At 40.4% G+C, this 16,667-nt stretch overlaps 1 protein-coding gene across 1 annotated transcript in view; it reads right to left on the reverse strand.

Annotated features, from left to right (window-relative positions):
* Positions 1-16,667, reverse strand: part of LOC118104734 (copine-9-like) — a 176,357-nt gene that overhangs the window by 150,432 nt on the left and 9,258 nt on the right. The window contains exon 2 of the mRNA XM_035151826.2: positions 5,981-6,021. Coding sequence (XP_035007717.2) covers positions 5,981-6,021 — 41 coding nt within the window. The remainder of the gene's footprint in view (positions 1-5,980; positions 6,022-16,667) is intronic.

Raw genomic sequence — 16,667 nt, forward strand, 5'->3', positions numbered from 1 at the left:
TCAGAGACCTCTTTCTCGCAGCTCAGGAAGGTGGAACTTTTCCAGACACGACTCTAAGCAGATTGGCAGTGTACAAGGATTTGGACTCTGGACTTCTTGTTTGTGGAGGTAGAATTCAGATGTTTGATGACGACAAGACTGCAGTGCCAATTTTACCATATGAAGCATGGGTGTCTACATTGTTGGCACAAGAAGCCCACAACTCAAACCATGAGGGAGTGGCGGGGACCCTTCTCAGAACGAGGAAAAAAGCCTGGGTGATAAAAGGCAGAAGACATGCCAAGAAAATGGTAGACAGCTGTGTGGTCTGCAGGAGAAACAAGGCAAGGCAGTGTCAACAAATCATGAGTGAACTTCCACCAGAGCGAACAGAGACAGCTGCACCATTTGAATTCACAACCATGGACCTGTTCGGCCCTTATGAAGTGAAGGATGAAGTAAAGAAAAGAGTCAGATGCAAAGTGTGGGGAATTGTGTTCTGTTGCATGGCCTCCAGAGCCATACACGCTGATGTGGTGAGTGACCAGTCATCTGAAGGATTCCTGCTGGCTTACCAGAGGTTCACTTCACTGAGGGGATACCCCAGGAAACTGTGGTCAGACCCTGGCACTAACTTTGTTGGGGCCAAGCCTGCTCTGAAGCAGCTTCACAAATTTCTGGACCAACTGAACAGGTCTGAGCTTGAAGAAAACGCTGCCAAGCATGGAACGGAATGGTCTTGGCGCATCCACCCTGCAGACTCTCCCCATAGGAATGGGGCAGCTGAGGCAGCTGTCAAGATTGTGAAGCGAGCCTTGAGCAATCTTGGTGGAGATGGATGTTTCACCTGGGGAGAATTCCAAACATTTCTCTTCATGGCAGCCAACCTCGCAAATAAGAGACCCATCGATGCCAGAACTCAAAGCAGGGAAGAATGTGTGGAGTATATCACCCCCAATTCTCTGTTGCTAGGACGGGCCAGTCCAAAGGGTGACCCAGGAGACTTCAAGTTTGACGGCTACCCATACAAAAGACTCCAAAGTATTCAAGGAGAGGTCAACAAATTCTGGAAGAAGTGGTGCCAGTTGGCTGGTCCTAATCTGTTTATAAGAAACAAGTGGCACACCAAGGAGCGAAATGTTGCAGTAGGAGATTTGGTATGGCTGACCAAAATGCCCTGAGAGGTCAATACAAGTTGGCTAGAGTGGTCAGTGTCAACGCTGATAGGAAAGGCATCGTAAGGGATGTACATGTGAGAACCTTTCCCAGCTACCCCGTCCCAGTCACGAAGCCAACCAGAGGAGAGATCACAAAGACAAACAGGGAAGCATCCAAGAGGCTCTTAACAAAAATCCCTGCAACAATTCTGCATAGGGATGTCAGACGCCTAGTCATCCTACTACCGATTGAAGAACAACCAGAGGCTTGAAGGACTGGTGTGACCTCCCTGGGTTTAAAAAACCAGGAGCTCAAGTGGGAGGTGTCGAGGCAAAATTATGAACCTTGCCTAAAAAACTTCAAGTCCCATAATGCACCACCAGCAGGCCAGTGCAGGCTGCTCATTATGACTTGAGTTGGAACACCTGCGGATGGAAGGACTCTCAGCAAACGTCTCAGCAGAGAGAGAGAGGCAGGAGAGAGGATTCAGCTCATGGTACAACCAAAGAAGCCACTGGTACTGAAACAAGACTTGGAAGCGCTGCTATCGTCATGAATGTTAGGATGTCTTGTTTGACGAATTGTAAAATAAGAACCAGCAGCACACAGCATACAGGCACAGCATACAGGCTGCATGCATATAAGTTTGGCTTTTTGTTTAAGTGTACTTAGTTATTTGTTCAATTTATATAGGTGTTTGAATACTGTTTACATTCATTCAGTTACGTACACTGTAAAAACATATTTACTTTATTTATTGGATTGAAGTTGTTTGAAATATATTTGTATAACTTCTTGTTCTTTTTGTGTTTTGAAGGTTTTCAACCTGATGAACCAACCAGCAAACAACTAACAAATAAGGAAAAATAAATAGAGCTGTGTTGGAAAGAGTTGTCTCGTGCGTCCTTTGGGGTTCTTGTACCAGGCCATTGCAAGTTGGGCAGGAGTTGAAGGAAAAAAAACTAGGAACTTGACAATGACTATACAACAACATTAGACATTACAATGATAACAGTGTGAAATATGACTGACATTGATACATACACAAAGCTATGATGAGATGAAATATAACATTCCTAGTAATAGTTACGTGGTAAATGTATAGTTGCATGTTAGATGAACATCTCATACTTCTAAATTCTCAATTTACACTTCATTGAGTCTTTAAGGGGTGTTGGAATTTTATCAAATTACCTAAAAGCAATTTGGAAAAAATATTAAAGAAATTACAGAAGGTTTGAACATTATTCTCACTTTGCTACAGACATTCAATGAAATGTGATGGTTATCAGCGCAGAGTGTAATGTGGTTTGATGGCCTCAGTATGTAACGTTAATCAGTTGAGCATGGGTTCAAGGCCAGTTCTACCTGAATAATCTAAACTGTTTGTCTGTTCAGTGCAGGATTTTGTTTCTGCCCAGTTTCAAGCTGGGGACCTTTCGTATATTAAGCAAATGTGATAACCACTACAGTACAATAACTGAACTGCCAATGATTACCAAATTTCTATCAAGTGGATGTGGAGACACGGAAATTATGAATCACAATGACTGTGTGTCAGCAAAATTTGACCTCACTGTTGGACAAAAGCATCAGCGCAGGATGTTGTTTCTGCCCCGGTTCATGCTAAGGACCTATCGCGTTTAAGATATCAGACGAGAGATTCTAAAAAGGATACTGTCGCAGATGAAGTAAAAGGCAACAAAGTTCACTGTGAGCCAGTGCAGGCTTTTCATCCAAGCTGGTCAAGTCTAGTGTAACTTCAAAATCAATTGAGGCCCCCAAATCCAAAAGTGTCTGGGTTTGACCCAATTTCTTAGAAAACAGGCTGATTGTATGTGGGTGTTAGGTGATTGTTTGTAACCAGGAAGCACTGTGATGACATTCATGGCTGACAACTCTGTTGTTTCAGGGGAATGGAGGATTGATTTTGACAGCATGAGCAGCTGGATTATGCAGCATTTGTGCTGTCTGTGAAAAAGACAACACAGATACACTCCTCGTCTGGAAATCGAACACCACTTCTGCGAAGACTGGTAGAGACAGGCAGAGATACTGGCCTCTGGACTGCTGCAATGCCGAACTCGGCCATGTCAATGGCAGGGTGGCACTATTCTGCCTTTTATTGCATTGTTGTCTTTTTGTTGGGGGGATGATGACAAATCAAAAGGTTCAGGCAAAGGCAAAGGGTTCAGATATGCTCAGACACACACTCGGGATGAATGCTGATTCTGACTGGGCTTTCAAAAGCCTCAATGACATGGACTGAGCCATGTAGTCCACTCGTCCTCTTTCCAGGCAATGTCCTCCAGCTCGATCCCTCTTTGGGATCATAATGTATGCCCAGCTTAAATGGGACATCTAATGGGTTTCATGTATTTATAAAATCCTTTCCCTTGTTCTAATGAATGGGACCATTTTTAACATTATAAACTGTCAATTTTGGCCAAGTGACATTTCTGTGAGTTGAGTAGTAAGATATGGATGAGTTGTCTATTTGCAGCCGATCAGAAGGCATTTGACCTCTAACCCCCAGTCACTCACTAATCAATCGATCTGTAGAGAATCAATACAAATTATTACCATTTATTGACTCATGCTCTAAACGGAGACGCTTATTTACAGGCATGGATCTGCCGGGCTAACTGGTTCAGTCATTTATCAGTAGCTTTCTATGCTGTGTGACATTATCAGCAGGTATCGACCCTGTTCCTGTATTGGCCGGATGCTGGGGTCCAGTTGAAGGCTCTAACCGTGGACATGAAAGAGCTGAGGGGGCACTGTAGCCACAGCGAGTCCAGCTTCCCTCTTTTCTACAGTGGGGAGAAAAGCTTTGAAGTTCAAGACCCCTCTGAAACAATCATTACCCTCCACCATGGCTCTCCACCTCCACCCAGCTCAGGAAAAAAGACTAATCTGTGGTGATGTGTCACTGAGGACCCCTGGTCTCCTGACTGACAGTGTGGGCAGAGAGAGAGAGAGTGTGTGTGTGTGTGTGTGTGTGTGTGTGTGTGTCTCTTCCTAACAATAAGTAAACCCAGAAGCTTATTCTGTCCAGAATTTACAATCTATATTTCCATCTTTGTAAAACGAACATTTATGAAATGATTTTCAAAAATAATGGTAATCCTAAAACTGAGTTAAACTGTAATCCTGATTATTGTCAGGATCTTTCTTTTTTTTAATCAGCAAATTATAATGTGTCCTTCCTCCTTACAGATAGTGCCTGCCTGTCACTGGGTTTAAATCTTTACAACTCCAAGAAATGATAAATGAGATAAATATTCAGAACAGCTTATCCCTGTTGACATTTACCTTTTTTCTTGCATGTGAAGTGACATTTAACTAAATCATAAAGTTTACCTGAAGTTTTTGGAGCTTTAAGATTATTAGTGATTGTTAATAAGATCAGGAATTTTGTTTCTAATGTTAAGTCCATGAAACAGATAGAGATTAACGGACTGGTTTTAGATACTTCAGCTTCTATCACGCAGACACACTTGTGAGAATTCATCATGAGGCTGTGAGAGTAATAGGGTCACATTAACACACCGTTTCTCAGCTGTCAGAAATATGAAGGCTTGTCAGATGTGAGGTCAAAGAAAGATCGCTGGTTTAAAGTAAGAAATCATAAGAGCATTGCTGTTTACCATGGTAGTGATGCATCTGCATCAGTTTTCTGTCAGTCAGTATTGGAAGTATAATTTTTGTCTTGTAAATATTCCGTTGCCACATCTGTTGTGTTCCGCTGCCATGGTTACAGGTGTTCTCATCTGGTGTACGGGTTCGACTAGAAAAGGTGCTGTTTACTTATTACTGTCTGGGTTTATCTTGAGAGAAGAGGCTCAAATGTCTGATATGATCAAAGTGAGCAAAAGCAGCAGATGTTGTTTTACTACTCCAAGCTACAACACATGGTCCCACACATTTTGAATAAAAACAGTATTTAGTTCATTTGAATCCTCTGCATTATCATTTAGTTTTCGTATTTTTTTATGTAAAATGTATTTAGTCATAGTTCTCAATTTTTATCATCACCCTCGTCAAACTGAACATCAAATAACAAACTATCTGATGGAAATTTTACATGATTCCATGATTAGTGAGGAGCAGCCAGGTTTTAAGAAAATCTATTAGTCAGGAAAAGTATATTATGCAAATTGATTAAATTAAAATACATTTTACACATATTAAACAGATTGGTGTGCTCCAAAGATATAGCAAACATAAATGCACATTAAGATATTAAGTCACCCACTTGTAATGCATGCAAGATGAGAGGGATGATGATGATAATAAAATGATAACCAGTGTCAATTCTGATTACCCAAAGAACTATTGTATTTATCACAGCAGAGCGAGATGGAAATCTCCACCTCTCCCTTTCTCACCAGTTAAGCTGAAATCTCAATCACACACCCCTCCCCCAGCCAAGAGTGACTCACGGCTTACTGCTGCTGCTAAAGGTTACTGTATTTCACACAAAATGTGCATGTCTGTGCGAGTGTGTCCAATCATCAAGTGATCAATCAGGCTCCAGTGAGAATTTGCCCTAATTAGGAACCAACTTGATTGAAAGTCTTTTCCAGCTTTTCATTCTCTGCTCTGCTGTACTGATTCCATTAACACTCTGAGAGACACTCGCTGTGTTAAACTCACTGGTGCTTGACACGCACTGATAAGCTGCATAAGCCCTGATTTAATTACACATGCATGAAACACATTCAGTCGGAGTGGAGTGTTGTGTGGACTGAAAGGTATCGGGGAGGTGACACTCACAGGCGTGAATGTTGAATTTGATGACAGGATGAAAAAGAAGGAATGTGACGGTGGCAGCAGTTACCTGGGTCTGACTTCGAGAAGGTGTCCATGTCCAACAGGTTTCTGCAACACAAGGAAAGAGAGAGAAACAGATAGTTAGAGCAAGTTGTTTTGTCTCCGAGGCTGAGGCTTGTATGATTTTGAATAGAATATTATTTGATAAACAGTTTCAGTCACTTTAAAGTTATTGCAATAAAGCTGGATTGTCACCAGTCAGCATTTTGTGTGATTGTGTTATCAACTGACTTCAATACTAGAGCTTGTCAGCAGCACTGATGCGATACGAAGTCACTGACATACCCAAAGAAGTATGGATGTGTTTACATTAGAAAAGTATAGTATCTACTCCAGAACAACACATTTTTCAGTGTGCTGTTTATACTATCTACAAAGGACATAGATGAGCTTTCTGCTGTTGGAAAACAACAATACAAACTGCAAATAATGGTGAAGCAGCTCTTTTGAACAGTGTGGCGTCTGACAGTGTGCATATTGTATATCCTGGTAGAATTGCACAGTAAAGTATCTTTGAAGTTACAATCAGGACCAGAGATACGAAGCTCCATATAAGTAAACAAACACTTTCGGGAGGAGCGGGAGGATTGAAGATTTGAATAAAGACATTGGCATGAACACTTGACTTGTGAAACGTGATGACTTGTTTGTCATAGAAGAAAAAAGACCAGATTTATGAGTCTTATTTCAGCTTTGAAAATCAGTAGTGTTTTCAGGTACAGATTTGAAATGGATGAAGCCAGCACTGAGGAGGAAATTTGGAAGAGAGTCATTTGCCCCAACAGTTGGAATTTACCTGGACCTTGCAAATGTATCCGAGCAAAGGCCAAAGAGGGGAAGGTAATGGATTCACCAACCGATCTTAAGAAGGGGATGTTCCCAAAATGATCAATAAAAGACGCGTCTGCCTGGCAAACCCTTGGTATGGCAGCAGATCAAAATGTGCCTTCTGTGTTTGTCACTGTATATCCCACTGGGCTAAGGACTGCCCACACAGAGGTGAGAGTCAATCTGACTAGTTCATAGTGCATTTGTAATTAGTAAGAATTAAGTGAAGCACAGCACATGAGACCTTTGCTTCATGTTGCTTCATGTTGGCATATCTCTGGGGTGACCACATGTCAGATGAACATGACACAGTTCCAATCCATTGTCTTGGTATCATGTGGAACCTCTGCAGTAAATTGACTGTCCACCAATATATATACAGTACACATACACTGAATCACAGTGAACAGCTATAACCTCCACTTTTATCCTTCTGGATTTCATCATTTATATACAATGTATTCCAGAATTACTGAGATTGAAGTGCTGACTTTAAGCTTTGATTTGAGAAGTTGTAAATTACATAAGGAGAATGAATTGCTCCTCCAAGCAAAAGATACATTTGCAATTAGGCAATGGCAACAACAACCAGAGACCCTAAAAGCCCCAGGTCAGACACTTTGTCAGGGAATTATTGCACCACTAATGATAGATCCATGACATCATCCTGATTTGACGTTTTTGTAGTAATTGACACAGGAAACCCAAGACCCTGAAGCAAGGAAGTAACAAGGAACATGCACAGAGCTGACAGTGCAATCAATAGAAAGAATATCAGAACAGATCCTGTAGCTAAAGTCTTCACATCTTACACTCTTTGGTTAATAGATATGCTCTAACATGATACCCTCTGAAGAGTCCCTGTATAGAAATAATTGGCAACATCCATTTTCATCATGGTGTTGACACTTCATACAGACAATCTTCCATCACATTATTATCTGTAAAGGCCTTTACAAACCAGCAGGGTGACAAATGAATGACACGAAGATGTGAATCACTCATCTGCAAATATTTTGCATTAAAATATTCATACCAGCAGGGATGTGAATTAGAAACATGTTCGAAACACTTGTTCAACAAAAAGGCTCAAATAAATTAGCTACCAGCTTCAGAAAGACTGAGGGATTCAACATTATCCTGTGATGAAGATACAGTACTGCCCTCGACGAGGAGGTTCAGGAAGAGATGGAGAGTTTCACAAGATACAGAAGCTCTACCACTGCCCTGGTTCCAGACATGTTTTAGGATGTCACTGGAACAGTCCTGCTGGGGATTGTAGTGTGTCTGCCATCTGTCTGGATAAAGTTGTTCAATAGCCTGAATTACTATAGTGCCCTGATTTGTTAATGTTGTGTGAGAGCCAAGAAAAAATATCCACATAATATTCATCGTCTGTGTGAAAGTACTTGTGACAAAAACAAGGATTCAAGATAATATGTGTAAATTAAACTTGTGGGGGGGAAATTATCATAATGAAAGTATCATTATAACAAAGTGACTTCCAGCTGATGAAGCTGATTCTTATATGGACCGCTTGAAATGGGGATTAGGACCATGTTGAAGAAAACCAAATTCTGTGATTTCGAGGATAAAGTCATAATATTACCAGAATAAAGTAATAATTGTACAATCATAGTCATAGTTTAATGAGAAGGAAGTTGTAACTTTTTCCTTACTCTTGCTGAGTAAGAAGATGTTGCATCTCGTTAAGCCCCATGAGACAAATTGTGATTTGTGAATATGGGCTATACACAACTTGGTTGGTGAGTCGATTCTGAAGAAAGAACCCCACAGACTTGGAAGTTACCACTTGTTGTGGAGGAGGGCATGTTTGGTAGTGGGCAACTGTATATCATTGGTTACATCAGAGTTGTTAGGAGTATCATAGTTTCAAATTGAGATTGGTTTTCTCATAATGTGATAAATTTGTTGTCGTAATCTCTCATTTTTTTCCTTCAACATGGTCCTAATACTCCGTTGTAGAAAAGATCATTAACATCAACAAACAGAACAATATAGCAAAATCCTGGTATGTGACTTTTAAAATTACAACATCTTACAACAAACACTTACATTACCCACTCAGTCAGCCCTGTGATTGATTGGTGTAATATGGGCACCATTTGAATGTGTTGTCTTTATTTGTGGCAAAGGATTTTTTCCAGTCAACTCAGCTGCAAACACAAATGTGAAACTGTAGCGAGGGAAATGAATCACACGCAAACATCAAATCACTGTCAGAATCACGACCCATATTCCCTCCTAACGTCTTGACACATCAGTGACGACTGATAGTGAGTTTCTTTTAAAAACAGCGTTCAGTGAAGAGGATCAGTAAGTGACACATTGAAAGGTTCCTCTCTCGGGGGCTTGTAGCTGTCAGGGTGATGGAGGAGGAGGGAGTCAGGGTGACTGCAGGGAGATGCACAGTGTGTATCTTCACATGTTCATGATGCTCTGACCATGTCCATTTCCAGTATGCTCATGTTCATGCGTGGGCTTCTGTATATTAGGCCTCCCTTGTCAATAGAGTGTGACAGTTTGTATTATACAAACTATTTATCTCCATACACTTATTCTGGCTGTGCAGTTTTCACCTTTCACCACAGAAATAGACCCAAATCGAGTCACAAAGAAACCAGAACCCTCGAAAAGTAGGAAAACCCCATTAAAATCTGAAATGATACTTTTGTTAGTCGAAATCCATATGGCTGTTGAGGGAAATAGCCCAGAACAGTACTATGTCATGTGGGTCACTCCATTTGTCAGCCTCTAATGAACATCATTTCCCATAAGCCCAGGACTCACTGGTTTAATGCTCGTAAGACGAGCCAGATGAGTGAGGAGCTATGAGAATAGACCTGTCCATCTCCATAGAAAAGCACAATCTCTTTCTTCTATTTTAAACATGATCCCAGGAGAACAGAGGGGATAAATGTCAATAGGGAAACAGGTAATGATGACATATAGTGAGTTCAATGGAGAAATATCATGGGAGCTGTGTTTTTCATAGTTAACTTTGTTATATTATGAAAGTTAGAATTTTAATATCTGATAATAACCTAAGAACATGTTTAAGGATCTCAGAAAACACTGATTTATGTCCGTCGGAGACCTCTACTAAACAATTTTTTACGATTTTTTTCAATTAAACTCAATTAAACTTTCAAATAAAATGCCCTAAGTAGCAACGTTAAAGAAAGAGAAAAAATAGTCCTGCATCCCCCCCTGTTCCTGATCCACAACATTTAATGGATTGTTTCCAGACCCACACCACATCTTTCCATCAGGATTTGTGGTAATCCATACAGTAGTCTTTCTGTAATCCTGCTAAATAACGGACAGACAGACAAACAAAAGAATAACCTCTTTGGCATTGGGGGTCATCAACCCGCGGCTCTGGAGCCACATGTGTCTCTTCAGCCCCTCTGCAGTGGCTCTTTGTGGCTTGGACAAAATATAACATGAAAAATAAATTTTCATTTTATTTTATTTTGATTTCATTGACTTCTTATTGCGCAGTGGATCATTTTTCAAAGGGAACACATCTTATCTTGGCACTTAGGGGGATACTGTGACACTGATATAAAAAAAAATATATATATATATATATATATATATTTTGTCAACTAAAATATGCGTCACATCCTATATACGTCTACTGCCCCTCGACGTTCCCTTCAGGCACCTTATTGAGTTTCCGACTCAACCCCTCGGTAAGCTAACCATGGAAAAATCCCCAAAAGTCTTGGAGGATAATAGAGAGTTTAATTCTGCATGGATGGATTCTTTTGCATTCACTGCCAACGATTCTGGCTTACCTGTGTGCTTGATATGTGGAGAGAAATTACAACAATTCCAGAACAAGCACACAGCATTTACTGAATAGTACCAAGATGGAGATGAGCGAAACCTGGAACTGCTGCAGAAAGCTGAGCAGAGCAAATATGCGTTCAAGAAGTGGCTCAAGTCTTAACTACTGCTGCTAGTTTCTTGGCAGCTAATAAGGAAAGGCGTGGAAAGCCGTTCCCAGATGGAGAATACATGACAGAATTGTTCATTAAAATATCAGAGCATCTGTTCTCGGACTTCAAAAACTAACGGGAGATTGTTCAGAAAATGACATATATGTCTCTCTGCCACGACCGCCAAGGACAGGGCCATTACAGTGACAACAAACATTACCAGTCAACAGATTGAGGACATCAATTCAGCTCCAGCATACTGAATTGCCTGTGACGAGTCGAGTGATGCCAACAATATAGAGCAGACAGCCTTGTTATGCAGATATGTGAACTCTGGGGCCACAGGCAGAAATCATTGAGTTGATACCTCTTAAAGGCCAAAAGCTGGGGGAGGACATTTGTGAGGCTGTTTGATTTAGATTGTTTGAAAGCCAAAGAATTAAACACCGTCCACAGGGTGTCGGTGGCTACTGATGGGGCACCTAGTATGAGAGGAGCACAGAATGGATTTGTGACTTTACTTCAGAAGTGGCTGGAGCGAAAGCTGCTCACGTTTCACTGCATCTTGCCCCAAGAAGCACCGCGACTGAACCCCCCCCTGGGTGTATGGAAGTGTTGAACCTTGTTATTCAGATAGTTAACAAAATAATGGAAAAAGAGTTAAAACCCGGAAATTCTGTTCATTGTAAGCTGAAGTTGACAGCGCATATTCAGATCTCTTGCTGCATCACAAAGTCTGGTGGCTGTCCAGGGGAGAGGTGCTGAAACGGTTTGCTGCTTGTCCGGAACATGTGAAAACCTTCCTCTCAAACTGGAAGATACCAATTGGCTGGAAAAGTTGCATTTCATGGTGGATATGACAAATCACCTAAACCCACAGACCAAAAGTCTCTAGGGAAAGGGAAGCACGGCCCTCCAGCCGACAGCTGATAAATACTTACTCATTCTCACTCAAGGGCACAAATGGAGCAATTGAAACATGAATGCTATTCCCAACACTTATATGAACGTGGAATAAGCATTTGGAGTCTTGTCCATCTTTGTATCAACATACTTATGCGAGTAGGTTTTCTCAAGCATGAATTACATAAAATCCAAATATCGCTCCCGCCTCAAATCACAGGCTTTTATTTTGCAAAAAGTCTTTATTTTAGACCCTGGCAATACATTTAATTGTATTTAAATGTGTAACTGGAGGTAATGGTACAGGAGCAAACTGCTGGCCAAGCAGAATCAGGACTTTGATACTGACAGTGATGTCGGCAATGCTTTTTTTTATTCCACAAACCTCAATTTTTATTATTATTATTATTAAAAGAGATATCAAACACCAAAGCCTAGACACATAACCCTATTAGGGTTAGTACCAACAGAGTGGTGACCATTTTGTTAATTGAAACAAATTATATCTTATGAGGAAACACTTTTTTCAATCCCTCTGTCCACTTCACTTGTTACAGGTTGATTTTATTTCTAAATTCACTATGAACAGTATCCCCTTACTGTCCAGTGACCATAATATAACTAAGTGAGGAAAAGAGATAAAAGTGCTGATATACTCATCTATGTAGCCTGGTACAGCATCACCCTGTAAGCTTAAAGCAAGGGTTGGTAGTCCTGGAAAAGTTAGCAAGAGCAGACTACTAAAAACTATACATCCCACCTCCTGTCAGCCAAAGCTACATCCCCAAAACACATGAACGTGCACTGCCTGACACATACAACTGCTTTGGTCTCTGCTTCAGAGACCAAAACAGTTGTATGTGTCTGTGTGTCTGTGGTGTATGTGTCTCCGCCTCTCCGGCTGAAGAATCCTGTCATGCACAGTGAGCGCACGGCAAGGTGCCTGCAGGCTGGCAGGTCAGTTAGTGAGGTACAGGGACACCGACCAATCATTTCATTTGGTCTGAATGAAATGATTGCTCATGTTTATTTCAGTCCTGCACAAGCCACAGACACCAGTTTCTCTTTTTTTTTTTTCAGGTGACTTTATTTATTGATTGTCTGGAAATGAGGATACAGTGTTACAAGTGTTTCAGAAACAAATGACCAAGCCTGCCTTAAAGGAGAGGAAGCTATAAGTGCCGGGAATTTTTGAAAAAATATTGTTTCACCTGGGTGTCATTTCTCAGAAACAATTATTGGAGACATCAAGACATAGTTACTAAGTAATATGTGTATTTACAGTTAATAATGCCCTGCCAGAACTGAACATCAGTCAGTCAAGTATATGTAGTAAGTGTGTACTTTTTCAAAATTTATATCAAAGTGTTTGAACATTATAAGCACACTGACCTGAAAATGAATTGAGATGAATACAGCCAAAGGCTACTGGTTCAAATTATTATTTCTAGATATACACTTTTCAGAAAGTTGCCTTGCATTTCTTCTCTTGCAATGAAGATGTGTATTGAGGGATTGCTTGCTTGTTAGCAAGGATTTCATTCCAATAAGGAGACTACTCCCAAATCTATGAGAAATAAGGGGCAATAAATCACCAGTGAGAAAATGCAGCTTTCTTTCAGAAACACAGAAATCAGATGTTTGATGCACGAATGAGCCGACTGTCTTTCATCTCAAGGGTTTTGTTTGGTGCTGCACTTAGAGGGCAGGGAATCTGCTCCGTCTTTGAAGCCTAACTTCTGTCAGACACTAATCTTATTTAGGACACAAAGGACTTTGGCTTGTAATGTAGCCTCATGCCTCAGACCTTCAGGACATGATATGGGGGAGGCTCCAATCAGAGCCCTCCCCTGCTGGGATTGACATTCTCCCACTGAGATGTCCTGGCTCCCTGTTCTCTCTGACCTACCTGGCATTTCACTTGGAAAGTCACTTTTTAGAATACCAGACCACCTCCCACACTGAGCCATCACAGCCACACTGCAGCTCTCAAATGCCCTCACGGCCACTGACAAACATGAGATTACTCACAGTTAACAGTGTTTGAAGACAAGTATTGCTAATTCTCTGATTAAATATGAAAACAGAAATCCCTTAATTGGACATTAAATAACCATTCATTTTATTGAGTAATCAAATGAGATCTACACTACTAGACTTTGATACAGTGCCTACAGGGAGTACAATTGACAATTAGTGAGTTAGTGAGTAACTGAGTTATTTTCTCAGTATATTGATTCAGTGTTTGGTCTATCGATCTACATCTCGCAAACTGTTCATCTTGCAGTTTTACACTTGGCATGTGTATTGTCAGTGGTCCAAAGAATTGCAGTGTCAAATTTTATGTGATACGTTCAATATTAACTAAATGTGAACAAACAGGCGACCAGCACACTGTAGCAATGTCAAAGGGCATGTCCTCAAAGAAACTACAGCAGGCCGATAACTGGGTCAAACCATATGGGACTGATACAGATATTCAAAGACGTCGCAGGAGCTGATCTCCACCATTGAAACGATAAGTAAGTAAGTAAAGGTATAAGAGGTAAGTAAAGGTAAAAGATTTGTTTCGTCGCTGTAATTCTTTATATCGGGCTGAATTATAGAGCTTTTATTTTGAAATGATGTGGACTTGGGTTTGAAGTCTGAAATAGCTGAGATGTATGAAGAAATAACAGCAGTTCAATCAATCATTTAAACTTGTCTAATAGCCACACAAGTGAGCAGTAATAAAGCCAATTCTGTTTCATTCTATGAAAAACATGAACTCTTCATTGCAGATAAACCAGGTAGGATAAACACAAAGTTTTCTAACTTCACTCTGCACCATAGGCTGTTTATAAAAAGCTCTGCAGACAGCGTCCAGCACCCAAACAATATAAAGTGACAGTATATAAGAGAACTGTTTGAGGAGGACTCACTCATAACAGAATAGTCCTGAAGTAGCTCTAGTGCATTAACACAAGAGAACATATCATTCCTAACAGGCTGGTTTAGAACAGGCACTGCACTAGTTATATAAATGTAATAGTCAAAATCACAAGTATCACAAGTTTCCAGCTCCCATGAAATCTGATCACAGACACTGAGTAGAGTCAGTTAAGACAAAGAAAACAAAAGGTATTTTCAAATTAGACATTGGAGTTTCAAATATGATATTCAATTTAATTTTATTTGTAAAGTGCCAAATCATTATATACATTATCTCAAGGCACTTTACATAGAAGGTCAAGACCTTAAACATGATAGAGAAACCCAACAATTCCCACAATGAGCAGCAGTTTGTCGACTGTGGAGAGAAAAAATCTCTCATTTACTGGAAGAAACCTCTAGAAGCAGACTCAATGTGGACGGCCATCTGTCTCGACAGGTTGGGGTGAGAAGAGAAAAATGGGGAGGAGAGGAGAGGTGGGTGGAAAAGAGGGGAGAAAGAGAGAGAGAGAGGGAGGGGGGAGAGAGAGGAGATAGACCAGGAACACTTGTGCAGCATCAGGTTTCAGCTCTGACAGACTAGTTGTTATAATGAAAACAATAAGACTGATAATTATGGATGTAAAGAGCAACAATTCATATAATAATGATGATCCTAACAATTTCCTCTCTGCAAATTTACTGTGCGACCGTATTGAGCCACTTCAGGTCAGGGTTAAGGGGAGGAGATGGGGCTTGAACCTTCAACCTTGTAATCAGCGGACGACCCATTTCCTCTCCTGAGTCATAGTCACCCCTACATGATATATTACTCTTCAAAACGGTTTCCTATTAAGTCCTATTTCTTTGCTGTTCTCAAACTTCCTCACCCTTGTGGATAAAGTGTGTTAATAAATTAAATGTAGATTAAAGGTAGATTAAAGATCATTTCCCCCTCTGTATTTAAATTGGACTGTCATGGACTGTTGCTGCTGGGTCACTGGACAAGTACTCTGACTGCCAATACAAATGTTAGCTGGAACGCACACTGGGGCTGTCTGAGTGTGGTGACTCTGACTCTGACTCTGTACATTAATGAAGTGAAGTCGTTGAGCTCGAGATGATTATTCTGTTGAAATTTCCCACTCAACTAAACACAAAGTCACCTCCTTTTCCAAATCAAGGGTCTTTTTTTGAGTCTTTTGTAAATGTCGATGACACCTCCAGTTAGCTCGCTCTGAACACACATTCAAGCCTCAGCCTTGCATTTCATGTTTGATTATTCTGTGCCAATACATGATGATAGTAATGTGTCCTTTAAAGTAAGGAGTGGATATTGAGGTAATGGATCTGTGTAATTTGCATCTGATGGTCAAAAGACCAGAATTCATTTCCTTACGATATTATAACCTGCCCTGTGATGTATTGTGCAACCTGAGGTCTAAGTTTTGCTACACTGTGCACTCTAAATATTGCATTCTCACATGCAACAATTCCTTTCTACTTTTTGATTAATTTGTTGTTATGTTTGGTTAATTTGTGCACATAAGGTAGTGTTGTATTTCCCATGGGGAAGACTGGTCTGTTCTCTGCAGAGAGCTTTGTGACTTTATTATTAGGGTTTGTGACTTTATTATTACTCATTAATCTCACTTTGCAAAGGCAAGTGTTGCGGTACGAACATCTTAGAGAGGCTATGAAATCGTAAGTGTAATCAAGCAAACCTTATACAACACAATTTATCATGAGGAGGCGTGTGACTTTCAAAATATGGTCTTAACACAAAGTAGAATGGGAAACTGAGACTTCTGTTGTGTCACTGCACATGATTTGTTTTATGCATGATGGAGTCTACAGATTTCTGGGAAGTAAAGGACCTTGCTTAAACAGCAAGGTGCATGTAAAGCTTTAAAGCTAATGTTGCTCTGAAGGTGTAAACAGGCAGGTGCTAAATTTTAACTAGCAGATGCTAGGGCAGTGATAACATGTCCGCTTTAGCACCCTTTCAGGCGTTAACAAATATGTTTTAATAAATTAATTTTTATGATTAAAAATTAAGTATAAATCATATGTCTCATAATCAGT

This window comes from Hippoglossus stenolepis, chromosome 3 (genome assembly GCF_022539355.2).
Source record: "Hippoglossus stenolepis isolate QCI-W04-F060 chromosome 3, HSTE1.2, whole genome shotgun sequence".
Classification (NCBI taxonomy): Eukaryota; Metazoa; Chordata; class Actinopteri; order Pleuronectiformes; family Pleuronectidae; genus Hippoglossus; species Hippoglossus stenolepis.